This window comes from Akebia trifoliata, chromosome 7 (assembly GCF_017979445.1).
Source record: "Akebia trifoliata isolate Shusen 1 chromosome 7, ASM1797944v1, whole genome shotgun sequence".
Taxonomy (NCBI): Eukaryota; Viridiplantae; Streptophyta; class Magnoliopsida; order Ranunculales; family Lardizabalaceae; genus Akebia; species Akebia trifoliata.
The window spans coordinates 32,774,058-32,800,485 of NC_141381.1; the positions used below are offsets into that span (position 1 = coordinate 32,774,058).

Below are 26,428 nucleotides of genomic sequence, written 5' to 3' on the forward strand. Positions count from 1 at the left end.
AGAAGGCCCAAAATCTCCAAGAAAGAGGTTGAGTCATCCTTATTTTAAAGAAGACTAATGAAAAAAGACACACTGACACATATGCGATCTGTACAAAGCTAACGTGGCAAGGGCATAGAACGATAGATCTTTTTCCTTGTGTATCCCCTCCCCCCCTCTCAAAAAAAAAAAAAAACAAACAAACAAACAAACAAACAAAAAACAAAAAAAGATCTATGGTTCCATGGTTACTTGCTTTGCCACATCAACCGTGTACAGACTGCATCTGTTTTATCGCGTACGTTTATCATGACTCTGAAAAAAAAAAAAGACATAAATTTGCTATTATTTGTGTTTGAAGGTTATGAAACAGTTATAAACTTGAACAGGGATGGTGAGAATATTTACAATTATAATGAGAGTAGACCACACACAATTTGGAAGACCAAAAATACCCGCTACAAATTTATATTTAAGGTCATTTTCAAATAATAATAAAATTGCACATTAGTTATCTTAATTAATATTTTTAACTACAAAAAAGGCCTAATGATAAACTATGATATAAACTTAGATTATTAAATGAAAATTTATACATGTGTGTTTGCTGATGCCTGATGGTTATTTCTCTTTTCATTCATTCAGCTTTCTTTCTAATCACGAAGCAAGTAAAGAGAGACATATAAACAAATATATGCCCATAGGAAACAACCATGGTACAAACACCCATTTTGAAAGGAAAGACAAAAGGCGCATTCCTCTCAATCCAAGTAAATCAACCTATGAAAGTACAACAAAATGCCCTTCTTGTCTATTTCACTTATTACTCCCTGTTAGTACTCCAATCTGTGAAGATCGATCCATTCTAACAGTACTAACTATATATATAAAAAGATCGAATTATTTTTCAATATTAATTTTTGACTTCAAGAGTCAATTTTTACTAAGGCCAAGAATGATAAAATGACTTAAAAGTATGATTCAAAGGTATAACTAGTTCATTGTACTTATCCAAATGGGATCCACAAGGGTGAGTACAAATAAGGAGTAAGACTACTCAAAATGACATGATGGTCCCAATTTGAAAAGATTGGGCAACTTAAGATTACTCGAGAGTACCCAACCCAAAAAATTCAAGTTCTTATTATTCGTACGTGCATGTGTGTTCATGTGTGCATATGTGCCAACATGAAAGTTAAAGGATGTAAGAAGAACGTCTAAAATATCAGGAAGGGAGGAGGGGCAGGAGATGGAGACTAATGATGGGAAAAGGAGAAGAGGGGAATCAATTAATTAATGATCAAAGTGAGAGACATTGTACCCCATGGGGTAGGTTCCTAGGCAATGCAAGCGCAGTAACATATCTCTGGGGGCACGTTTTCTGTTTGGTTGCAGCTGCATCCGACGATGAGGCATCAGCCCCGTCAGCTTGGCTCCGGGCATGGAACTTGGCAAAGCGGTTGAAGATCGAAAATCTCTCAAGATCCTGGCATTCCACTCTTATGTCCAAGATCGATGCTCTCTTCTCAAATCTGCATAACACAAGAAATCATTAACAAGTTCACAAAAGGAAAAAAAAAAAGTAATGATAAATTGTTCCAACATCGCAGATCCTGCTAGTGATTTGTGTGCCACAAGAACTACTTTGGTTTCAGCCGCCAAGGATATATTTCAAGGAACATATATAGTCTTTGAGGTTATGAGCTTATTAATTAATTGATAGATTCATGTACAGGCATATCAAGCATCCAACTATAATCAAGGCTGGTATATGTAACATATGAACTAAAATAGACATGTAGAAGTCGCTGTACAAAGTTCCTGAATAGTGTATTTAAAATAATCTATTTTACATTAAAATCATATAACCAAAATATAAAATTGACGGAAACAAAATGTTCAAACTTAATAAAGATTTATTTGAAAAAGTTTGTAAGCATATGTCAAACATTTAGATACGACACTAATTGGCAAGACAGATTCTTTGGAAAATGGACTTTCTGTTTTACAAAAAATGTAAAAAAATATTGAAAATCCATTATCAAATAAGAAATGAATTAAACCCACTATACCATCAGCAGTGCATTAAAAACAATATTGTCATTTTATAACAAGGCTGTGGATAAAGGGCCAAGATAATGCACGCAGTAGTTACCATTCAGAAGAAGGAAAATATTGCATGAATGCTCAATGATGAACTTGGTTTTTTACCTCGAGAGATCAGTTTCCAGCTTCCTTGCCTTATCAATAAAGCCTTCCACAACTTCTGAGAAATTCTGATTACCCACCCTTTCAAGGGTTTTGAGCTTTCCAGATGCCCTGGATACATAAGAAAACTTATGTGTTGATATTAATAAGGCCAAATTCCTGTAACAATAACTATAATTATTAAATAGTCATATAAGATGTATCAATGAAGATTTTTTACATCTGAAGGGTCAGTTAAACTGGCACAAAAAATCAGGAGTGACTTTCTCCCACTCCTGCTTATAGAATTTTTTTCCCAAATAAGTAAAGAATTTCATTAAAAATGGGAGAGGAGGCCTGTCAATCCCAAACAAGACCAATATTACAACTCAGACACTAAAGCCTCCCATCTAAAAAGCAAGTCTTCGAGATTGACTAAGCAACACTGCTTCCACCCTTAGTTGAAATAATCACTCTATAAAAAAGGTCTCTAGGATCAAAATGCACCATCAAAATCATAATTTATTTTCCACATACGAAATTATGTCACTAAGAGAGATTCTTACGTGTTTCCATTATCAATGGGCAAATGCAAATCACTTCTTGAGTAAGAGCTCAGGCTGCATGCTTCCCCTAATGTAAATTTTGCAACGAAGTATGTCACAGACGCATAGTCTGAAGTGACCTCAGCTGAGAAAATTGCTGATGGAGCAGGGGAAAGGAGTTGCTGCATCAATTGCGTAGTCAAAATAAGCCTTTTCCGTGGTTGAAGTATTGTTGTTTGTCCATCTTCAACAATTTCGGCTTCATCTTCCACCTGCCATCAGAAATGCAACCATTGACCTTCCTTCCCAATCTTTTAGGTTTATGATAAAAGTAGGCAAGAACACTAAAATTAATAATATTAATCATTAAATTACAAGCATACCTCATACAGCCGATTTGCAGCATCTGCCCAGTCCTGGTCTGCCATACTGTAACAATAAAACAATGAGAGCATTTAAAAGAAAAAATAAAGCTTATTTGTAGTACTACTAAACAAGAAAAAATCACTAGTATTCAAACGATTGTGCTAACTATGATAACCACCTGATAGTTTCTAGCCTTTGGGAACCATTTGTTACTTCTTTATGCCATGGTAGAAGCTCCAATGTTTTAGTTTTACGCTTCTTTGGTCTGACTAGAGCCAAACTTTGATCAGTGATGTCTGAAGGAAGAGACTGAGGGAGAGACAGGCACTCATTGGATACCAAGGTGGTGATTGTACTTTGACAGGCACTACCAACCTGACTGGCATCAAAAGCATTTACTTGATCACTTGAAATATGTGGATGTAAACTCTCAGAATCCTTTCCAAAAAAGAACGGCTGTGCAGCATTTTTCACTGTCCTTCGTGCATCATACATTGGCAGCATTTGCCCATTTTTTACAGTTCCGTATTGCTCAAAGCAGCTGGGTGCCATCTGTGGATAAACCTGGGGATTTTCAGGTATAACAGATGCCACTGAATGATTTTGAGATGCAATTGCATTCTGATATTCTCTACCCTCTGAAGAAAAACTAAGCATTTTACTATCTTTGGGTGAAAATGAAGTGTTCCGGGTTGCCGCATTAAGTTCATTATCTACATCTCTGATAATCATATTGTATCCATCAAATAACTGCTGCCCCGCCCAAGCAGTTTCTTGCTGAACATCTGGAGCACTATCTGCTCCTCTAAATCTCTTCATACCCCTCTTATCTGGATCAATTTCCACACCCTTCATAGACTGCATTTGGTGCAATAAAGAGTATTTTTTATGCAGTAAATGTGACTGTTTCAAAGAACGGCCAAAGGTTACGATATCTCTGTTCAAAGTGGCAGGGTTTCGAAGTGATAAATTCTCGGTTTGGGAAACTGGGACAAGTCCCTGCTGACGAGGATGAGCTACTAATGAGCCATAAGAAATGAAATTTTTATTCGGAAGGTGCTCCAACACAGATTCTTGCCCTTGTGATGCACCAGATGTCTGCAGACTTGGGTCAACCTCCTCAGTTGGCATGAGTTGCCACGAGCTTTCTTTGCCCAGTTTCTCTTTCCCGTAAGTCGTACTTTGTGAATTAACAGAACATGCACCAAACTCAGGAGCATTCCCTCCTTTGTTGAAATCTTGATCACCAGGCTTCTGTGGATTACTGTTTGATGGATTGATGGACTGAGAAAAATTGGGAGAAAACTTGTGAGGTGGCCCAGAGGTTAGATGTTGCTGAGTAGATAAATTGGTCCATGCGTTATGCAACATTGTTGAAAAGGCACCCTGTTGAGACTTTCCTGACATCGCTGAAGGCTTGGATACTGGCACAGACTCCAAGACTGGGAATTGTTGGCCAGAAACTCTTACACAAGTCGAGTTGGTATCTATTGGCTGAGAAGTATCCGCAAGGGGAGCAAGCTTGAAAGGAGGAATCCTGCTAGCTGTACCAGGCAATGATACTTGTGCAGATCGATCAGCTACCACTCCATTATGATTGATCAGTTTATCATAAGAAATATTGGCGGAGTGGTTTGCCATTACTTGTCCATTTGAGATAGGCATGTGTTGAGATTGCAATTGATTACTTGAATAGGACGAAGCAGATTTAAATGCTGCAGAGATGTTCGCTTGCATATTTGAGTGTGAGGTCTCATAGCCAGTCTCTCCTGAAACACCCAAATTATTGACCAAATGTTGTCTTTGAGACAATTCATGAGAATGCAAAGATTGCCCAGAAGTGGGGGCCAACCATGTATGACTCTTCTGTCCTACATTGGAATCAGAGTGTCTTGAGTTGAGATCAGTAACTCTTTGTGAAGAATTCTGCAAGGCCAAAGCATGATTTGAGGCAGGCAGCCATTGAGGAGTGGCCAACCGTAAACCAAAACCTTGGGAAGTAGCAGATTGGTCATGCTGTTGATGAACAAAAGATGGATTAGAAGATTCTACCCCCGAATTTCCCATTGGATGATACTGAAATTTTCGTGATCCGGAAGCTTTCTGATCAATCTGACCCGTGTAATTTTGGTTGCCACTATCTGAAGGACGAGACTCACTTCCATTTAACCATGAATTCTCTCTCAAGCCACCACCCGAGACACTAGGATGTGATTGGTTAGAGCAGTAGCTGTCATTAGAGATCTCTTTCTGAGGGCTCATCTGACGATGGTATTTCCCCCCACTCTCATCTCCTCTGTATTTCACAGAAGAATCAACCACATTCTTCCCATGGTAGTAATGATGATTCTTTGGGACCTGTTTGTCTATTTCTTGATCGACCTTCATAGCGCCTGAATTTGGTAAAACGGTAAAATTATTGAAGTGAGAAGCTTCAGTGTCGACATGATGCCTACCTATGCCAGATTTTACTTGTTCAAACCCATCAGTAAAATTAGGGAAAGAATTTTCCACTCGATTACCATCAGCCTTAAACATGCCACCATCATGATCACTTTCCATAAATATGCCTATCTTATGATCATTGAAATTTGCATCTCCACACTCATTAATATCCCGACTGCTAGGTTGCCTATCAATATTGTAAGCAGACATACTATGCCGATCGACCCAAGAACCTCGCATGTTCTGAGCATTTAATTCCACGTCCGTTGAATGTGCAGCACTTTCTGACTGCTCGTATATTTGTCCAGCCCAAGCACCTTGAGAAGCATTTTCTAAATGCATAGATGGTTGGACTTGACTCTCCTCAACAAGCGGCTTTTGCAGAGGAAAAGGTCTTGAAGTCAATGAAGAAGCACTTTGCAAGCTGTTATCCGCCCAATCTGTTTGCTGTTTTCCACTGTCACTCAACGATGCGGGCTGATTTTCAGTTGACAACTCCGTCTTTTGAAAACTTAAACCACTCCACTCCTCCTGTAACCCTGTATCACTGCTAGAAGCTTCTGCCACAGCAGATTGCATGAGAGCACTCCAAGTCCCATTCTGAATGGAAGGAAATGCAGTTAAGTACTCACTTTCTAAAGAATTCCCATAGCCTCCTGTACCAATGGTGCCACTCCTATCTATAGGACCATCCCATATATTTCCATCTGAATTGAACAATATCTTCTCTTCTATTGGATCAAGGCTGACCAAACCCGGAGAAGAGCTGACTTGAACTACGGAATTTATACCTTGAAATGGAACATGTTCAAAGAAGTTTTTCCCTTGAAACCCTTGTTTAGAAACCAAAGCACCATCTTGCATGCTAACCGGGTCCAGAAATAAAGCAGACTGATCACCCTGAAATGAGCTATTGAAGGAAGGTAGTTGCGCTATAGGTTTCTGTAATTGGTTGCCACTTGCCCTGGTTAACAAATTAGTAGAATCTTGAGAAATTCCTTGGATATGAGAATATTGATTAAAAAGATCTCTTGTGCTAGTAATCGGAACACCATACAGAGACTGATCAAGAAGTTGAGGAACTAACCCCATCGAACGCAATCCCTGGCCTTGTTCATGTGAGAATACGAGGCCATTAGGAAATCCTTGCACAGCAGAGGATCCACCATGGGGAGCCCAATCCATGTTACCCGTCATAAACATTTGTGAACTGCTAGGCACTTTAGAGTCTCCTCCCATCAAGTCATTTGACCTCAAATTGTTAGGTACATCGTGAATAGGTGTGCTGTTTGCAATGTCAGACATCTGGTTCATTGGACTCTGCTGTTGTTGAAGTTGCTTCTGCCTCTGAAACTCTTTCAGTTGCTGGAACATAAGTTGTCGTTGCCATAACTGCATATCACCAATCCCTGACTGCTGCCTTGGCCTAGGTTGGGGCATGCCTGGTTGCTGGCCCCTCATGAGCCTAACTTATCCACCAAGGAAGTCAAGATTGATAGGAATGCGGCAGTTTCCAACCCTTCTGAAGTTCTTGCCAGGGGAGAACCTGGTTCAGGAGCATTCCCTTTGCTGTGTTCAAGAATTGATAAACCACACGATGCTAGCTTAAGCCGATCGGATAACATATCCTCTCCCGAAACATCTGCCCGATTCTGTCCCATCTGGGAACCCTGATGCCCATGCATAAAGCCATTCAAACTCAGCTGTTGATCTCTAAATTGTTCTTTGGGAAGCACGGGCCCTGGAGTTAATTATGTATGATTCGTGCCAAGTGGTGTTTGTGTCCGCTATCTGAAAACACATAAACAGAAGGCATGAAAACTTTTGGGTGGGCATGCAAAGGCTGAATTTCAAATTAATATTGCCAAAATGTGATTTAAACACCACAAGAAATTATAAGTTTGTCAGACAAACAGAATTAGTAACAAGAAGAAGATAGACTTAGAGTTTATTGAAGAATAGCAGCTAATGAAGCATAGAAAAAATCTAATAAAGCAGTCAAATCATCATACCTGGTTGATGTACGCTGTAGTTCTCCAAATTGGAACCGAGAGGTGTCCCAATCAGTCCCTAATTTCCAGCCCACAGCCGGCCAATTAACGCTTGTAACTTGATATTGATGCAGCCTCTGGGACAAATTATCTTGCTTGAAGAAATTCTGGACCTTATATGCAACCTCATTACCAGGCATAGATAATCTAGCTTGTGAAATGTCTGCAGCTGATCCTTTCGTTGAGAAAGATCTAGCAAAAAGAGAGATGCGGAAAGTTCAAAACCTTCTCACTCCTAACCCACTCCTCAAAACCTCAACCTGGAGAAAAACTGGACAATGGATCAAAATAAGAACGAAAGGAGCTTGAATAATATGCATATGTTACTTATAATCATCAAAAAACAAAAAATTAATAATATGCATATGTTAAGTAACACACTCAACATACGAACTCATATCAAGCTACGTTAGTGTTCAAAAGACCATTTGTAGATTTTAGGTTGTATCAGAACCCTTCTTGTATTTGGTGCTGTGATTACTTTTCTGTTTCTCGTTTAACGAAGACCGGCCCCATTACAAATAAGAAAATCATTACCTAACCTTCTGGACTAATCAAAAAACACCCTTTTGAACTCATCAAAAAGCTTACACCAAGAAAACAGAAAACCTAATATACTAACGATCGCTTCCCGAAGAATATCCTCCTTCCCTTAAAAAATTCTTATGTTCCTTTCTTGTCAAATCCCCCAACATACAGAAGTAAGTGTTAGTGCCCATAAAATTCTCTCTCTATGCAAAAATGCGATTATCTTCCTACTTTGAAATAAATTCAGGATAGACTTCAGAAATTACTGTATTATTTTTCTTTCTTGAAATCCTTTATAGTTCAAATGAATTTGCAGAGACCTAGAGAGCAGTTTCAGTTAAGAGATCAACGGGTACCTTGAAACCAAACAAAACTACCACAACATGAACCGATTTTCAGAAAACCATCATTTCCCATACAATTCCAATGAGATTATAGATGAACATGGAGAATTCCAGCTCGAATTCGTTATTAGGTCGATAAAACGAGCTGAAACAGAAGTTAAACACAGAACAAACACTAAGAAACTCCAAATTCTAAGATTGGAGATAGTTTTTCGATTAAGAAAACTAGGGTTCTCGAGATAGAGATGTGTACTTACTTGGTAGTTGAAAGTCCTCTAATGGAGACTGAAATTTACTATGAAATCTCGCTTGATTTAACAGTTGTTAGGGTTTCAGTCGATTGAAAAAGAAATGTCCCGCCCCCCACTCTTGTTCGAGCTCAGTGACAATGGCGCTTTCAGACCAGAGCAAAGATAATAAAGTCGTCGAAATAGTGAGAAAATTTTCAACGAACTCAGACAGTGTGTTTCCGGGCCTTAGGTTTGGCCGCCAAAGCAAAGCTGGTTGGGAATCCAAAGCTGATGACATTAGGACATTAGGACTACTTGTTGCACCCCAAGTCCCCAACCCACGTTTTCTTGGGTGAATCTCCATTTCGTGCACGACAAAATTCGGAGTTCGGTATACTGTTCATTTTAATTCCCAAAACATGTATTTCTCATGAATTTATCACTTTAATAATCTATGAATTCTTTTATAATGTACTGATTTGCTGATAAAATACCAGTGATTTTGTCATATTAACGATCTCATTGGTAATTTATCAACAAATTCGTTGATTATGAAAGTGACCAATTCACTAGAAAAACATGTTTTGAGGATTAAAATAAATAATAAACCGAAACCAGGGATTTTAGAGCTTCTATTGCCACACCAAGTTTTACTATCATCACTTCAGGATATTTGTTAATTCTTTGGTAATTTACATATGAATTGGAGTGCTGTTAGCAAAAGTTGGCATGCCAATAGAATCTCTCTCTTATTTTTTTTCCTTTTTTTTCCCTAATCTCTCTCTTCTTCTTTTCTTCTTTTCTTTTTCATTTAAAAAAAAAAAATTGTTGCACACTTATTTCAATCTCAAGAAACAAAGAGAAAATAAGTCATTCCATAATGAAGCACATTGCCATTTTGTGATTAAATACTAAGAGGAGCATCTTCAGATGACATTGGCAACCCCCACCTTAATAGACACATTAAATAATATACATTAAAAAAAAAAAAAGTATTAGGCAATTTCAATTAAGTAGGTCTTCAATATTTTTTTTGTTTTTTTGTTTTGGCAAGCTACAACTCGACGAGAAATCGTTAAATACATAGTTAAAAATGAACAATCATTTTTAACTGGAAAGTCCTCATTTTGATAACCGAATACATATAATTCTTTCAATCTTTAAATTGGCTCTGTTTGACTGAAATAATTAATCACTATGGACCCAAACTATCAAGCAAAATATTTTCGTCGACTTAACCAATTATATGCTAGGTATGGTGTAACTACAAAGGCCTCAGTGCTATAAAACAACTTTATGCATGAAGATTAATGCACAGACCAATCGAGTAAATAATGTGGCACACTAGAGATACCATGATAATTTAATTGTGCTAATCATTATTTACATTCACCACCTACGGTGGCGTGCAACGTACACTTAGTTGGGCATATGACAAGTCATTGAGGATGGCACATTTCCTAATTTTGATTTATAGGCTTGCCAACTAAGTATCTCACAAAATACACTGATTGAAACTAGAGTTGCGATCTAGAACGGTGTCATGTTCCCATAATAACATTAGGTGTCTTTGTGGCACGTTTTTGTAGGAGTTCAAACACATCGGCCTGCGTGCATGATTTGGTTAAGAGCACTAAGTGTGACTCTTCTTTTCTTTTGATCAATCAAAATCCCTTCCCAAACTATACAAGCTTATTCCAAAGCATAGGATTTTCTAGATGTATATGATGATATCTAGACAAATGGATCTTATATAAATTGTATGTTGAAGTACCACATGAGTGGATATATAGGAATCCAAATCTGTCGAATCACTCATGTTATGATCTTCTTATGTTCTTCATGTAGCATTCAAACCGAATGACTCTATGAAATTATGTTGATACTTCCACATATTACGGGTAATGTAAGAGACATCTATATTTTTCCCTAGGAGATAAAATTACCACTGTTTATCTTTCAATTTGCCTTTGACCATCAAATGAAATGTGAATAATCCATCCTCCTCTCTTTGAAACAAGGGGCACTTCCAGTTCCATCGATGTGTCTCAATAGTAAATGAAAGTATGGAAGCTGGATCAGGAGAAATCGAATCGGAATCTTCGGAATTGGGACAAACATCTCCAACCGAATTGGCACTGGAATAAATATCTGCAAGATTCTCTTCATAGAGCCTTCGAAAGCGTACGTAACATTACTTTCTCCAGTCATAAAGCCTCATGGGAAAGGAAAGAAAACAATCCCCATTGAGAAAGTCCTCAGCTGATGGATATTGATTGAGTGGGGCTTGACCGTCTAGTTGTTTGTCAGCACCGAAGAAAGGGGATCCGGGAAGCCTAGTCGGTGCTTAAGGGCTTATTGGATTGGAACAAATTCATTAAGGTACACGGAATATGGCAACCATAGATAAGCAAGCTGTGGTTGACCATATCTGTCAAAGTAAATAAAACAGTCAATCTCAATCGATGATAACGAAGTATTTGATTCTTCGACAAGACGGGGGATTTAGTAGCTACTTAATTTTTGTTAGTAGGTCTCGATACCTTATTTTCAAGTAAAGCCCATTAGCTTAGGAGGACTATCAATAAAAAGTTGATCGTCGATGTAAGTCGAAAATTCCAGCAAAAATGTGTCAGATAAACACCTTACCTTTACCATAGGAACAAGACATGTATTGGATCCTTTCAATTTTGAAACTATGCATTAGAGAAGATAAAGAACAAGATTTGGTGGTTAAGGAAGATCTCCTTAGCTATTTTGGTATTATGGTAGGATTTATTGTATCACATGCATTTATAAAAGGTCACTCGAGGAAAAAAAAAAAAAGGTGATGTGATTGACTTTGCATGACTAGACTACCTCCTACTCTTATCATGTTCCACCAATTTTGGATACACCTCAATGATAATGAGATCACATAGAAAAAATTAGGTCATTATTGTCTTTTTGCACTATCTATAGGTTTGGAGGATGGATTGATAGATAGATACTAAGAAATACACTTTAATTAGACAACATATCTCTCATCCAAAGCTTATTCCTTGGGTTATCCATGAATCTTTCAATTGAGTTATTATCACCCCTCTTTCTCACTTAAAATTTTGTTTGATGAAACGATCGATTTAAGTAAAAAATTAGAACCATGGTATCTGATTTTTATAATTTTCAAGTAAACTCCCATGAAAAAAAAAATATTGATCCACACTTTAGAATAAGATTCATTAATTATGTTAGGGTGTTTATATTCTCTTCTGAATCTAATTAGTTATAATAATTATTATTGAGCCAAAACTTTCAATAAAGGGGATGTAGCTCAAATGGTAGAGCGCTCGCTTTGCATGCGAGAGGTACAGGGTTCGATACCCTGCATCTCCATTTTTCTATTATTTTTCTGTTTCACTTTGTCATAATTTTTGCCCCACCTTATCTTCTATCCAACGGTCTTGATCAAATATCAATGTGTTCTCTATAAAGCATAAAATAGTACCGACTGCAGGTTATCACATCGCTTCTCAGAAACTAAATACCAACCAATCTACGCGAGTTTGGTCTCACTCCAAACGAAAATCAAATGAGTCGAAGAAGCACAACGAACCTCAAACCTCTCATCAAACTCTACTCTCATCTCCAATTCCGATTCTTAACCGATTCAACAAATCTCTCGAAACCTAACTCACCAGTCAACCCGTCTCATCTTCTTCGAGTCTGCACGATTCTCTACCAACAACAAGATTCGGCCGAGCCAAAGCTCCACAACCACCTCCGAACCTGCAACTTTCATCTCTCTCATGAGTTCTTTCTCCAAGTCTGCAACAAGTTCCCTTATTCATGGAAACCCATTTACAGATTCTTCAAATTCACACAAACCCAATCTGATTTTACCCACACTTCCATTTCATTCAACAAGATGGTTGACGTGTTTGGAAAATCGAGAAACATCGAACTTCTTTGGGAGGTCTCGCAAGAAATGGCGGATCGAAGGCTTGTGACTGATAAAACTTTCAGAATCGTTTTGAAAACTTTAGCATCAGCGAGAGAGTTGAAGAAATGTGTTGAGTTCTTCCATTTAATGGATGCCCATGGGTTTGTTTATTGTTTGGAGACTCTCAACAAGGTTGTTGAGACTCTCTGTGATTCAAAATTGGTTTTTGAAGCTAAATTTCTCGTTTTGAAGCTGAAACAATGGATCAAGCCATCTGGTATTACTTATAAATGTTTAATTGTTGGGTTTTGTGAGGTCGGTGATTTGATTGAAGCTTCAAAATTTGGAATTTAATGGTGGATGAAGGATTTGAGCCTAATGTAGATGCAATTGAGAAGATGATGGAGACCCTTTTCAAGAATAATCGATTCGATGAAGCCGTGAAGCTTTTTCAGTCGATTGATGTTGTGGGTCTGTCGACTTACAGGCTTGTGATTACTTGGATGTGTAAAAGAGGGAAGCTTGCTCAAGCACGCATAGTGTTTGAAGAAATGCTTAAGAGAGAGATTGTCGCGGATAATGCGACACTTGCAACACTGGTTTATGGGTTATTAACTAAAGGGAGAGTAAGAGAAGCTTATAAGATTGTAGAAGGGATTGAGAAACCAGATATAAGTGTTTATCATGGATTGATTAAGGGATTGTTGAGGTTGAGAAGAGCAAGTGAAGCAACTCAAGTGTTTAGAGAGATGATCAAGAGAGGGTGTGAACCTATAATGCATACTTACATTATGCTTTTGCAAGGGCATTTGGGGAAGAGAGGGAGAAAGGGACCAGACCCATTAGTTAATTTTGAGACTATTTTTGTGGGAGGGTTGGTAAAGTTGGGAAAATCCTTAGAAGCTACTAAGTATGTGGAGAGGATGATGAGTGGTGGAGTTGAGGTTCCTAGGTTTGATTATAATAAGTTCTTGCATAGCTTTTCTAATGAAGAAGGGGTTGTTATGTTTGAAGAGGTGGGGAAGAGATTGTGGGAAGTGGGGTTGGTTGATCTTGCTGACATATTTATGAGGTATGGGGAGAAGATGAGTACTAGAGAAAGGAGGAGGAAGAGAGAGGAATTAGTGCAGTTGGGCAATGAGAGGCCCAACTGATCATTCAAGTTTGTGAAGGTTCTTGAATCATGGTATATGTGACATCAAAGTAGAACATGGGTGACATGCGATTCTTGGTTCCGAAGAAGCGGAATTTGGAGTTGAGCTTTACTTTGATGGCTCCTCGTTTGGCGGTTGATCTGATTCAATATGAGAGACAATGTGGAATTTTAAGTTTTTTCTGCTATAATGTGTCAAACACCCTGATGAAGTGGAAGTGTAAGCCACCCTTGAAGGCCTAAAAATATTATGTTGCTTCTCTATAGGGGTTCACAAGATGGGGAAGGAAACCTTAGTAATGGTTGGCATGAGCTTTCATTCTTTGCTACTGGTCTTTGGCCCAAGAGATCTCTATGGAATATTGTTTGTTTATAGAACCACTAAAAAAATCAGCCTATGAGTCGATGAGCCTGAAAATTGTTCTACAAGATATTGCAGATGGTGACTTAAAGTTTTTTTTGTTGAAGGAAAGAAAAAAAAACCAAATTTGCACTTTTGACATCTGAGTCCTGCATCAGTCAAGCTTTATGAGGTTGGATTTCTGATGCTTGAGTCAAGTTTGATCCATCTCAATTCAGGTTTAGATCATTGTTACAAGTATTGGGTTTTATACAAGCCGAACACAAGCATGAGCCTATGAACGATCAACTTGTCCAGCTGCGGACAAGTTGCATAGCACAAATGAGTAAGAATGTCTTGCTTCAATCTTGAATTGCACGGACACTTTGTAGGTTGCGAGCCATTGTCAAGGTGGAAAAATTATATGCATTACAAGCCAATTTGTTCCTCGTAAGATCACATGCTAGGTTGATGATTTTGAATGTTTTAGTACATTGGTGGAAGGCCCAAATGTGGTGCTCTTTGGAGGCATCCTATTAGTCCTAGACCTTTAATTGATGGTCCTTGGGACTTTAGTATCTTTGGATCTAAGTCGAAAAGATTCGTCGTAATCAACTTTTCCCAATATATGTATGTATTAATTGTTGTTAATTCTGGTTCTGATTTTTGGTTATGTGTTTTTGAAATAGTAGATTGTAACCACTAGGATAATATAAAAACACGAAGAAATTGGAAGAACTTATAGGTAGTTGAAGCACCGAGAAGTCATTGATCTTAAAATCAATTTCCCCTCCTTCAGGAATGAATCCTCAGTGCAGTTGGTCTCAAGCGTCTGATTTACCAGATTCAACGATCACTGTCTACTAATCGTATACTTGAAAATAGTAGGTCTATGACGAACTCAATCGGATTGAATGTTGTACAATCAACAAGATTGTAACAGAATGGTCAACACATTTACTCTAACGGGTTAGATAGATCAATGGTTGAGATAAAGTTAAATTTTTAGCAAAAGTGAAATCTTCACCCGCATCACATGCATATTAAGGTTTTCTAACAGGTTAGTCCCAAACACAATGAATTGTAGTCCCACGGTGTTTGGGCCCCCATGTGCATGCGAGGCCCACTTTCTTTCTCACTTACACTCAAACAATAAAGAGAGAGAGATATCCTTTATTAGGTGAGCATCATTCTTGTATTTATCTTATGTGGAATTAAAATTTGAAAGAGTTATCTCAGTAATTCTTACAAACAAAAAATTAAGAGACTTTTTTATTTTCAACTTATACAAAAAAAGAAAAAAACACTTTTAATTTATGTTTTTACAATTAAAATTTTTTTTACACTTTACAAATAACACTCAAGAGGCCTTGAGTTCAAACCTTATCCCCAACAAAATATAAGAATAAAATACATAATAAAATTATGAATTTTTTCAATATTAATCATTCTAAACTGAGTTAAATGATTTATTTGAGGCGAGATGAGATGCCTTGAAAGAGTCAACTTGATGTTTGTGCTGAGCGAGACAAGTCACCATTCAATTCAACTCTTGCTCAATAGTCTATAGTTGGTTCGACTCAATGGACTTCCAAGTCGACTCAACTTGTAGACGTTTTAAAACATAGTCTAATCGAATCAGCCGTAAATTGCACCAAAATAAATTTAGTGGATTTAAAATGGTTGCAACTTGCAGTAGGTTGGCTGTCCTTTTTCCAAATCAAAAGGCCATGTACGGCTGGTGATTAATTAGTGGGCCCCATCTTATAGAGACAGCTAGTTTATTGTCACCTACTACATATTGTCTCGTTGACATTTTCTTTTCACAAGGTAGACAATCAAAAGGCCATGTCCAATCTTATCATCACTTCAGGATTATTCTATTACAGCACCAACTCTTTTTTATAACACACCAAGTAGTCATTGTTTCCAGTTCATGCCCCTAAGATTTGGGATTAGCTTACAACCATAATTTTAGATATTAATTTTTTCCTTTGGTCTCATTCTTAGGAGATGATTTGGATGAGATGAGAGTTATTTTACAGATCTATGGATCAGAAAGAAGTAGAAGGGGAATTTTGTACTTATGATGTCTCATCTTGTTCATTAACGTAACAAGATAACTCGGACAAGTAATCTTGAACTTGTACGATTTTTTAAATCATGCTTATAACACATTGAATAATGAAATTAAAAATGGTGTTGCGAGAATCATTAATTAACCCTCCATTGAAAAAATGGGTGGATTCATATGTATACTTAAGAGAATTATTTAGACACAAAGTTTTATCAAAATCAAGAAACCTACTTGACATACTAATGTGATGGGAACCTCAGACATGGCTTGGCTCCTCTCTTTGATTCATGGGGCCCTTGAAAAATTATAATTATCTGGAAAAGATGCCCAATTTAACATAACATCTAGAAATCACCCATCAAAAGCTGATTTTAGGTGTTTATGGGTCCATCAAGAGATGGGTTTAAAACACCCAAAATGAGAGGAACAAAAAAAGAGGCAATTAAACAACTCATTGAATCAAATCAAATGCATTTATCATTCAAGATCTTTGAGACCATTAAGAAACAAAGAAGAAAAAACATCTATTTCATGCTTATTGAGAACCAATCCCACCTCTACTCCACCATCTCCATTTCCACTCTCTCCAAGCAAAATTGAACCTTTTTTATCCATTGATATCACCTCACTCTTTCTTGGCTTCCCCCACCCAAAATCAATCTCATAAAAGTTGAGTTTCATCGTACCCACAATCAGAATACGTTGAGTCGAAACATTTGAGGACATATTGTTCTTCACCCATTTCTCTGCTCCTCTCAACTCCACTTTCTAATTCTCCAATAGCTCTCCCAATCCCCTCGACCGCAACAAAAAACCCGTCTTCTCCTTTAATCAGATCATCATTCTTCATCGCCTTTGTCCAACAAATCCCAATGCAGTTTCCGAAATACGCCGTGGGAATTGGACATCGTAAACGAGTTCTACAACCCGTAGCGAACCCAATTTCAATGCTCTTCTTTTCACTCTCACTAATACCACATGCTTTAACAAAACAGACCAAGACATATGCGCATGCTACCACGAATGTTGACAAGTAAAATGGTGGCATACCCTTCTTGACCAAGAGAGTCAAGACCCATTGGTTAAGTCTCTTGACATGGGTTCAAGTCAGGTTGAATGTGACTCGAACCATGTTGCCTCTATTTGTCGTAATGTTGGGAGGCTTTAAGCTTTCAAGGGATCCTTTGAAATGTGTCAAATCCTTCAAGTAAATCTTCTCGAGTCCTAATGGATCCATGATCACAGACCTGTCGTAGAATGGGAGATCTAAAGCCATTTCTTTGAGCACATTGTCCCTAATATCCTTTTCACAAGGTAGACAATCAATTAAGTCTCCTTGTAATTTACAAACCTTCCGTGTGTGCTCATTGTTTTTGTTATCCTCTATATTAGATAGATGACGAACAATTAGGTCTTTTGGGGACATTTCCTTTCTTTCGTCTCCTTGTAATTTACATATCGAAGCCCATGACCTCATGAATTGCATGGTGGTGCTACCATCGGCAACCCCATGATGTATAGTGAAGCCGAAACAAATTCCATGGCGGGGGAACAAAGTTATTTGGAATGCGAGTATTGAAGTTTGCATATTGGACCCCTTCAATTGTGGCACTAGAGGATGGAAATTGTTTACTTCTCGTGCATAATTCGCGACGAGATGGTGAAAATCACTGTTGGACTCAGCGATGGTTAATAAGACCGAGTCACCCTCGACGTAACGGAAGCTTGGCTTGTCGGATTCTGGTGACCATATGAGGTTTCCAGCTAGAGGGTAGAAGTGTTGAAGAGTGAGGAAGAGGGAGTGTTTGATGATGGGGAGGATATGTTGGGTGAAATGGGTTTTTGAGTGAGGGAAGTCATAGAACAAAAGGTGTTCAACAGATGGAGTTGTGAGCCAAAGTAAGTCAAAGAATGTGAGAGGGAGAGAGGTTTGAGTGACTGAGTTTGGTGGAGGACCAACTCCACAAATCTCCAACACCTTCACTGCATTAAATGGTGCCATATGTGTGTGTGCGTGTGTGTGTGTGTGTGTGTGTGTGTGATGGTGGGGGGGAGTTCAACAATGTTTATATAAACCAAATATACGAGCGCCTTCTCTAAATTTACTTTTCTCTTTCCTTTAGAATTAGCTAGGAGAGTAATATTAAACCCAGTGAAGAATAATGTCAAAACCAAAGCATGTATTGCAAAGAGGAGACGTATTATATTCTTTGCATAAAAAAATTTAAATTAAATTAAATTAAAAAAAAAAAAGACAAAACAAAATCATGATTCATGAGGATCGAGACCCACTATGAATAAAATTGGAAAATGATATTGTCATTTCTTTTTTTTTTCCCCCTCAGTGGGCTTTGTCGTTATGCAAGGACATCTATGTAATAAAACACAGCGATGGACCTTGTGTATTATCCCATTTTTAATAATACCCTACTAAATTTATTATAAACGAAAATTACCTAAAGGACCCTCTCGGAGGGACTTCTTTCTAAATAGTCCCTAAGTTTTGGGCAGTCTCTTACTAGTCCATTTAGTAATTTAAAAAAAAAAAAATAGTGTATGGACCTCATCTCCCACATTTCTCACGATTGAATGCCCTAACTGTTTGAACTAATCGTTTTCATTAAAAAAAAATGGAATTTTTGGAATCTCAATTGAGTTTTAGAGACTCTATTCTGTTAGAAAGGATTTGAGAAGGAAGAAGAAACTATTTTCAATGGATTTTCAAACATTTTGAAGATGTATGTAAAAAAATAGGATTTTTTCACTTTTTTTTTTCTTAGTTTTTAGATGAAAATTGATCAAGAATAGTTCTTTTGGGTTGTAACCATCTAAACAATTCGTTATCTTAAGTTTTTAGTTGATCTTTCCATGTATTTTAATCGAAAAACTCCAAAATTGAAAATGGGTGGGTTTTGCTAGTGTCAAATTAAAAGGTGGTGAACTCAACAGTAAATAAAAGCATCAAGTTTGACATTAAATAAAAAATGGTGTAAATAGTGGTGAGTTCGACAATAAAATTTGTGAACTTGACGATAAATAAAAAAGGGGTAAATTCACCAATAATGGCCATTTAGACAAGAAATGTTTACTAAATATCCCGCCAAGTTACTGTAAAAATTTTAGGGACTATTTAAAAAGAAGTCCCTTCACGAGGATCCCTTAAGTAATTTTCCTTCGTTATAATTCCTCTTTCACCAGTTTAACCCCAGATAGAATGTCCGTGCCTAAATTCTAGTTAGTTTAGAAAACAAAGGACGGATCATAAGGAGTAAGACGGTATATTTTATATGAATAAAAAGTAGGAATATATCTAAATTATATTATATGAATAAAAAGTAGGAATATATCTAAATTACATTTTTTTTGGGGGGGGGGGGGGGGGGGGGTGAGGTGCTTGTTTGTTGATGTCAGGCAACTTGGTAAAGTGTACTGTGTTCAATTTGTATCTTTATTTGTTTTCCCAACAAGTTGTTCTCTTATTAGAAGCCAACAATCTAAAAGTATGTCAAGTATATGTCCATACCTACTAGGAACCATACTGTGCATTTGAAAACTTTAGATACCTCAGAGTCTCTTTTTTTTTCTTTGACGGGCTGCACGTACCAACCACCATAGCACGTGTTCAACAGTTAAATATAACCACTTTTAAGTGGAAGGGTATATAGACATTTGAATGTGTGACCTGGGGAGCATAACCCATATGAGTCTCATTCTAGGATGGCATCGAAGAATTCACCATTTTCATGAGTATGCTTTCTTCCCCTCATTCATGTCAAGAATCAAAAGATTTAAAATCCACCAAAAGGCTCTGATACCAAATTTCACGTTGTGGTCAAATGAATATTTCCTGTTTGGTAGTCCACAAACTAAAAAATTAGCTTGATTGGTTATTCCTAATCTTTTGAATCAAGTACTCAAAAAATTCCCAATTCAATGGTTAGAAAGCAATCACCAATTAGCTCACTTTAGGTGTTAGGGGGTACCACCAAGAAGTAAAATTGGGGGGGGGGGGGAATGGAGAGCAATCAGACAACTCATTGAAATTTGATTCAATATTTACAAACAAAGAAGAAGAAAAAAACATCTCTTTCATTCCCATTGAGAGCCAACCCCTCCAAGTACACAATATCCATCAAATGTACATATCATTCCAGATGTTTGAGGCCATTAACAAACAAAGAAGAAAAAACATCCATTTCATACTTACTAAGAGCCAATCCCACTTCTACCCCTCCATCTCCATCTCCACTTTCTGCTAGTGAAAATGTTCCTTTTTTCTCCATTGATATAACCTCACTCTTTCTTGGCTTCCCCCACCCAAAATCAATCTCATAAAAGCTGAGCTTCAATGTACCCGCAATTAGGATACGTTGGGTTGACATGTCCAACGACACGTTCTTCTTGACCCATTTCTCTGCTCCTTTCAAAACTCCACTCTCCAATTCTCCAATAGCTTTCCCAATCCCCTCCACTGCAACAAAAAACCCATCTTCTCCTTTAATCAGATCATCATCCTTCATCTCTTTCGTCCAACAAATCCCAATGCAGTTTCCAAAATAAGTCGTGGGGATCGGATGGTCTAGACGAGTTCTACAACCTGTAGCGAATCCAATTTCAATGTTCTTCTTTTCATTCTCATTGATCCCACGCGCTTTAACCAAACAGACCAAGATGTACGCACACACTAACACGTACCTTGACACATAAAATGGTGGAACACCCTTCTTGTCCATGAGAGTGAAGACCCATTGGTTTAGTCTCTTGATATGGGTTGGACTCAATACAAATGTGGCTCGAACCATATCAGCAACATTTTTCGTAATGCCACAAGCCTTTAAGCTTTCAAGAGATCCTTTGAAATGTGACAAATCATTCAAGTAAATCTTCTCAAGCCCTAATGGATCCGTAACAACGGACCTATCATAGGACGGGAGCTCTGAAGCCTTCTCCTTGTGCCCATTGTTCATGTTATCTACCATTAGATCCTCTAGGAACATGTCTTTTCTCCCATCTCCATGTAATTTGCACATCGAAGCCCATGACCTCATGAATTGCATAGCGGTGTTACCATCGGCAACCCCGTGATGTATAGCGAAACCGATACAAATTCCATGGTGTGGGAACAAAGTTATTTGTAACGCGAGTATCGAAGTTTGGGTATTGGACCCCCTCAATTGTGGTACTAGAGGATGGAAATTGTTTACATCTCGGGCATAATTTGCGACAAGATGGTGGAAATCGTTATTGGATTCGGCGATGGTTAATGGGACTGAGTTGCCTTCGACGTAACGGATGCTCGGCTTATCGGATTCTGGTGACCATGTGAGATTTCCGGATAGTGGGTAGAAGTGTTGGAGAGTGAGGGAGAGGGAGTTTTTGATGATGGGGAGGACATGTTGGGTGAAATGGGTTTTTGAGTGAGGGAAGTCATAGAACAAAAGGTGTTCAACAGATGGAGTTGTCAGCCAAAGTAAGTCAAAGAATGTGAGAGGGAGAGAGGTTTGAGTGACTGAGTTTGGTGGAGGACTAACTCCACAAATCTCCAACACCTTTACTCTATGAAATGGTGATGGTGCCATATGTGTGTGTGTGTGTGTGTGTGTGTGTGTGAGAGAGAGAGAGAGAGAGAGATTATAGGGTGACTGTTTATATATAGATATTAGAAGGTGATTCTCACAAAGTAGCATGGTTTTTTATGTCGGTTTCTCCAACTCGTTCATACCGAGATGAATCGAGAAGACATCTCGGTTATGTCAGACGAGAGTACGGAAGTCGTCTGCCATATCCCAACAAAAAAGGGGGGGGGGGGGGGGGAGAAGTTGGAGAAGAAGAAGAAAAAAATAAAATAAAAGGAAAATGCAAGAATGACACAAAGGTGAGAAAAATGATACGGTGGCATGTACATAACTATAGATGCCTTTTACTTGTATATCAGAAAAGCATCTTCGGTAATATGCATGACACCACATCATTTTGTCACCTTTGTGTCTCGATTTGTGTCACCCCAGCACACGACTTTAAAATAAAGAAGAAAGTTGTAAATGTTGAACTAGGAGACTCATCTCTTTCAAGATGACTCGCCCCACTAGCCTGAAACCATGTCAAGTTGTGGTCCGAACATTCAGGAAGCAAATTTTAGACTTATTTCGTGATACCCCCAACTTTTTTTTATTCATATTAGAGATACCCCCTTTCTGATGTTGATAATAAATCATATAATGTAGTTTGTGATTCTCATAATGCAGCTATAAACCCATTAGTGAGTAATAATTTTCTCAAGTAGTAACTCTGATAAAAAAAAATATTAAAATGATTAATTATTCTATTTATCTAACTAATAAGAAAAAAAAAACTATTGGATTAAAAAAATTGCAAATAATTAATATAAAGATTTTGCTAACCACTTGGAAAAAAAATTATTTGAAATTGTACGAACTTTAGAAAGAGGAAAATAATTATTTATATAATGAGATGACATTTTGATCATTTTATGTTAAAGAAAACAACACATGCTTTTCATGGGTTGGGAGGAAATTATTTTATATGAATAAAAATAAGGAACATGACTAAATTATTATTAATTTTAATGGAGTGTTAGGTCATTGAATTTAAAAATCTGAGTATGATTCACAAAATCGAGAGCGCATCTTTAATATGAATAAAAATTAGTGGTGGGCATGTGAAGGAATCAATCTATTATCTATTATATAAAGAGTCATGATATTTTAACTCAAAATTTTCACTTGGTTTGTACTTGGTCGACATGGCAAGTGCTCAGACTCATAGATCTTTTTCTTCGGGATACACAAGGAAATAGATCTACGGTTCTAGGTTTGGGTATATTTTTTAGATATGTCCTGATTTTCAAATTGATGACATATGCTTTGACTATAGTTTAATGTAAGAGATTAAAGAGAATGACCAAAATACCCTTGATTTTTAACCATTTTTGCAAAACAGCCATTTACACATCCACATCCACATGTTAGCAAATATTTGAGAAACCCTCTTATATTTTTAAATTAACGATTTTCCCTTAATTCCAAGATATAGAGATTCCTGAAAATGACCTAAATGTTCTCAACCTCTAATATAACCTTGATTTTTTCTCCTAAAAATCCTACCATTTTCATTGTCAACCTCAAAGTTCTATCTCCTTCAACCTACAAACCTCAAGAATAATATAAGATTTTTAAAAAGATTAAGCATTGTCAGTTAAAAATAATTAAGGGTTTTCTCCAAATGATTGAAGACCTTAAAGACGAATGAAGTATTAGGAGAAAAAAAAGTTAAGAGTTTTGGCTAGATATTGAATATGAGGGCATTGAGATTGAGGTCACTTTTCCTTGATCTATCAAGAAAGACCGAGGTCAAGGGGGCTTATCATGAGTTTGAAAACACAGGAGTATATAACAAATATTCACCAAAATGTAAAGGGTATGTGTCTAAATCACCATAAAAACTGATGTTTCAGCTCTTTAGTGTCGGCTTGTGAAATGTTGACATCTTCATACATTGATACATGACACGTGGTTTAAATTGTTGGGTCCCACATCAGGAATAGTTTACACTCTGGGTCCCACACAAGGAATCTGTAACAGTTCTTTTGGAGCAGAGCTTGCAATTATTGAGATTGGAGGATAGTGAGTCATGGGGTGGGCCCTGCTTTGTTGGCAAACTGTTTCTTCATGTGGTTCTCATGACATCATTTTAATGGTAGGACCCAACTTACTGTATCGTGGGTCCCACTTCTGAATCCAGTGCGTGACTCCAGGGAAATTTTACTTATCAAGTTTGATTAGAGAAACCCTTTTCTTACCATCATAATGAGGAAAAGAGGCCTTACTATGCCTCATCCACCCTAAAAAAGATTTCGAGATGTGTAAAATAAGGTCTTGATATTTGTTATAAATTTCGAGGACTTGTTTTGTGTATCTCAAGGTGTTTTTTTAATGGTGGGTGAGTCTTAGTCAAGTCTTTTTTCTCACTATAATAGTAAGGCTAGTCTAACTCATTAGATTATACTCCCAATTATTTAAATCAAAGAGTTCTCCTAACCCTACTAAGTTAGTAAGGATTTCACCCTTGCGGAGGGTCCTTGGGCTCTCTTGACATCCAAGAACATGATTCGATGCTTCAAGGTTGTAGAGGAAGAAATTCTATGAATTTAAAAAAAAAAATTAAAAATTCTTCGTTGAATTTCAATTTTAAGTATGGGAGTTATGTGGAAGTTCAGTGGCCGTTCATTTTCAAAACCTTAGATCTAATTCAATTTGTTTTTTTTTTTTTTTTATCCGAGTTTTTCAATGAAAGTTAAAGGGCTGTGGTGTTTGATTTCTAAATCCATTTGAGTAGAACGATTCTCTTAAAGCTCAAAATCTTACTATGTTAGTAAGGAAAGAGTTTCGCAAAACGAATCCAACTGCCTTACTAACTTAGTAAAGAAAAAGGGCTTTGCTAAGCCTCATTCATTGTTAAAAAGATCTCGATATGCATTACATATCTCGAGGTCTTATTTTACACATCTTGAGATCTTTTTTAATCGTGGATGAGATTTAGTAAGGCTTTTTTCCTCATTAAGTCAAGAAAGTGTTAGTGTTTTTCCTTTACACCAATTGTTAATCCTAAAGCCTGACTAAAGAGAAGGGTTACTACAAATTGATGGTCTCTATATAAAAAAAATTGTTACCTCAAAATAGGAGTGTCAATGGGTGGGTTCCGGTTCAGTTCTTAAGGAACTTAGAATTATAACCATTATATTTAGTTTGGTTCAATTTTTATTAGTTCCGGCTCCAATTCCAAAATAAATAGAATCGAAACCGTCAAAAATCATGAGTACCCATCAGTTCCGATTCTCAAGAATCGAATGAGAAAAAAAGTATTTTAAATTGTTATAAATAAAAAATTCCTTTTAAAAAATTGACATATCATCAACAAAATTACTAACTTAGGTATAATTTGTTAAACTAAAGATACAAATTAATTATTTTTTAAAAAAAATAAAAATTTATCTCAATTAAAAGTAATAATTTTTTAGAAGAGTAAGTCATTTTAAGCTCCAATCAATAATTTATATGAAAAATTGAAGAATTTTATATAACATGCATTTATTTTGAAATAATAATAAAATATGTAAATCATCTATAGTATGGAAAGAAATGACAAAACAAATCAATTTTTGGTACCCACAGCTACCCATTGGATAGGACTTAACGGTTCTAGTTTCTACCAGTTCGATTCCATTTTAGACTCGACTCTAATTGATTCCATTAAAAAGGGAATTGGAACCAAGGTTTTTTGTTACAATTAAATAGGTACCCATTGACACCCCTACGGCTCAAAACATGAATTAACCATATTGTTATCTCAAAATAATAACATAATTCCACAATTACCACACATAAAACAAACCAATAATTGACTCATTTTCTTAATTAACTTTCAACTTGAGTTCTTTACATTTTTCAAAAGAAATACAATTTCTATATTTCCTACATAATAGGATGGCCACAATAGAGCTATATATTTTTGAACCTCTACACTACGCCAAATAAAATAAGGAAACAGAACCAAGAATGTTATTAAAAACAAAAAATAAATAAAAAGCTAATCAAGGGAATTTATCAGATCTAGAAAATGGACAACCAACCAATCAGCTTCACGAAGTTGAACCCTGGAGTAGCAAATAAACAAATCACATTCATTTGTTGGAGTCGTCATGCTGGAGTGACCTCAAGATTGTACCTCATATCGCACATCCTTACATGAAAGTGTGTAAGAACCATGGATACTTGTTTAATTGTATCTCGATGAAAATCATTTATGACCCTATAGATTTTGATGTAACGTGCGATATGAGGCAAAATCTTGAGATCACTTCAGCATTATACTTATCGAGATTTTGATGTAACGTGCGATATGAGGCAAAATCTTGAGATCACTTCAGCATTATACTTATCGGAGAGCCCACAGATGTAACCATCATAAGTTTTGGGTAGACAAAGTGGGGCTCATTATTTGTACCGTCTAATCTAATAAATGAGTATGTCGGCCTTCAATGGGTCCACAATCCAAATGGTAATTTTGAGGTACCCCTTTGGATTTTCAATGGGTCCACAATCCAAATGGTAATTTTGAGGTACCCCTTTGGATTTGATGAAATTGAGAGATGCCCCCCCCCCCCCCCCCCAAAAAAAAATGTGAAGGAAGACAAACATGCCTTGAGTCTTCGTGGAATATAAATCAACATATTCCAAATAAA

The 26,428-nt window shown here is 37.0% G+C and overlaps 3 protein-coding genes, 1 non-coding gene and 1 pseudogene across 8 annotated transcripts; 2 read left to right on the forward strand and 3 right to left on the reverse strand.

The window, feature by feature from the left end:
* Positions 1 to 935: 935 nt before the first annotated feature.
* LOC147399198 (uncharacterized) lies at positions 936 to 8,922 on the reverse strand. 5 transcript variants are annotated; one of them, XM_086448655.1, is made up of 8 exons: positions 8,703 to 8,922; positions 8,458 to 8,590; positions 7,535 to 7,844; positions 3,256 to 7,313; positions 3,095 to 3,140; positions 2,733 to 2,983; positions 2,191 to 2,346; positions 936 to 1,511 (listed from the first exon to the last, which is right to left on the reverse strand). In XM_086448655.1, the coding sequence occupies exons 4-8, from the start codon at positions 6,981 to 6,983 to the stop codon at positions 1,280 to 1,282; spliced, it is 4,413 nt and encodes a 1,470-aa protein (XP_086304781.1). In that variant the 5' UTR covers positions 6,984 to 7,313; positions 7,535 to 7,844; positions 8,458 to 8,590; positions 8,703 to 8,922; the 3' UTR covers positions 936 to 1,279. The 5 variants fall into 5 exon arrangements, with proteins under 5 accessions (XP_086304781.1, XP_086304783.1, XP_086304780.1 ...); XM_086448657.1 differs by lacking the exon at positions 8,458 to 8,590 and having other exon boundaries at positions 3,256 to 6,486; positions 6,610 to 7,313; positions 8,703 to 8,921; XM_086448654.1 differs by lacking the exon at positions 8,458 to 8,590 and having other exon boundaries at positions 7,535 to 7,833.
* A 3,055-nt stretch (positions 8,923 to 11,977) lies between these two features.
* TRNAA-UGC (transfer RNA alanine (anticodon UGC)) lies at positions 11,978 to 12,050 on the forward strand. The gene has a single exon. It is a non-coding gene; the product is annotated as a tRNA-Ala (tRNA).
* A 159-nt stretch (positions 12,051 to 12,209) lies between these two features.
* LOC147399200 (Pentatricopeptide repeat (PPR) superfamily protein) lies at positions 12,210 to 14,763 on the forward strand. Its single transcript, XM_086448659.1, is given in 2 exon segments — positions 12,210 to 12,931; positions 12,934 to 14,763. Coding segments are annotated over 2 exon segments (1,503 nt in total). The 5' UTR covers positions 12,210 to 12,246; the 3' UTR covers positions 13,752 to 14,763.
* A 1,699-nt stretch (positions 14,764 to 16,462) lies between these two features.
* LOC147399201 (malonyl-coenzyme A:anthocyanin 3-O-glucoside-6''-O-malonyltransferase-like) lies at positions 16,463 to 18,176 on the reverse strand. The gene is made up of 3 exons (XM_086446793.1): positions 17,278 to 18,176; positions 17,032 to 17,135; positions 16,463 to 16,935 (listed from the first exon to the last, which is right to left on the reverse strand). Exons 1-3 carry the CDS (start codon positions 18,167 to 18,169, stop codon positions 16,645 to 16,647), a joined length of 1,287 nt encoding a protein of 428 aa, XP_086302919.1. The 5' UTR covers positions 18,170 to 18,176; the 3' UTR covers positions 16,463 to 16,644.
* Positions 18,177 to 20,155: 1,979 nt separating this feature from the next.
* On the reverse strand, positions 20,156 to 21,975 carry LOC147399202 (malonyl-coenzyme A:anthocyanin 3-O-glucoside-6''-O-malonyltransferase pseudogene; annotated as a pseudogene).
* Between the last annotated feature and the right edge of the window lie 4,453 nt (positions 21,976 to 26,428).

Bases quoted from the DNA above. Each gene is read 5' to 3' on its own strand.
- LOC147399198 (XM_086448654.1), bottom strand. From the start codon at position 6,983: ATGAGGGGCCAGCAACCAGGCATGCCCCAACCTAGGCCAAGGCAGCAG. The intron at 2,984-3,094 runs GTATGCTTGTAA...TTCTGATGGCAG, and splicing joins CTGCAAATCGGCTGTATGAG to GTGGAAGATGAAGCCGAAAT. The intron at 1,512-2,190 runs GTAAAAAACCAA...TGTGTTATGCAG, and splicing joins CTGGAAACTGATCTCTCGAG to ATTTGAGAAGAGAGCATCGA.
- LOC147399201 (XM_086446793.1), bottom strand. From the start codon at position 18,169: ATGGCACCATTTAATGCAGTGAAGGTGTTGGAGATTTGTGGAGTTGGT. The intron at 17,136-17,277 runs TGACTTGAACCC...ATGTGGTATTAG, and splicing joins GGTTCGAGTCACATTCAACC to TGAGAGTGAAAAGAAGAGCA. The intron at 16,936-17,031 runs GTTGGACAAAGG...TTGGAGAATTAG, and splicing joins CGGAAACTGCATTGGGATTT to AAAGTGGAGTTGAGAGGAGC.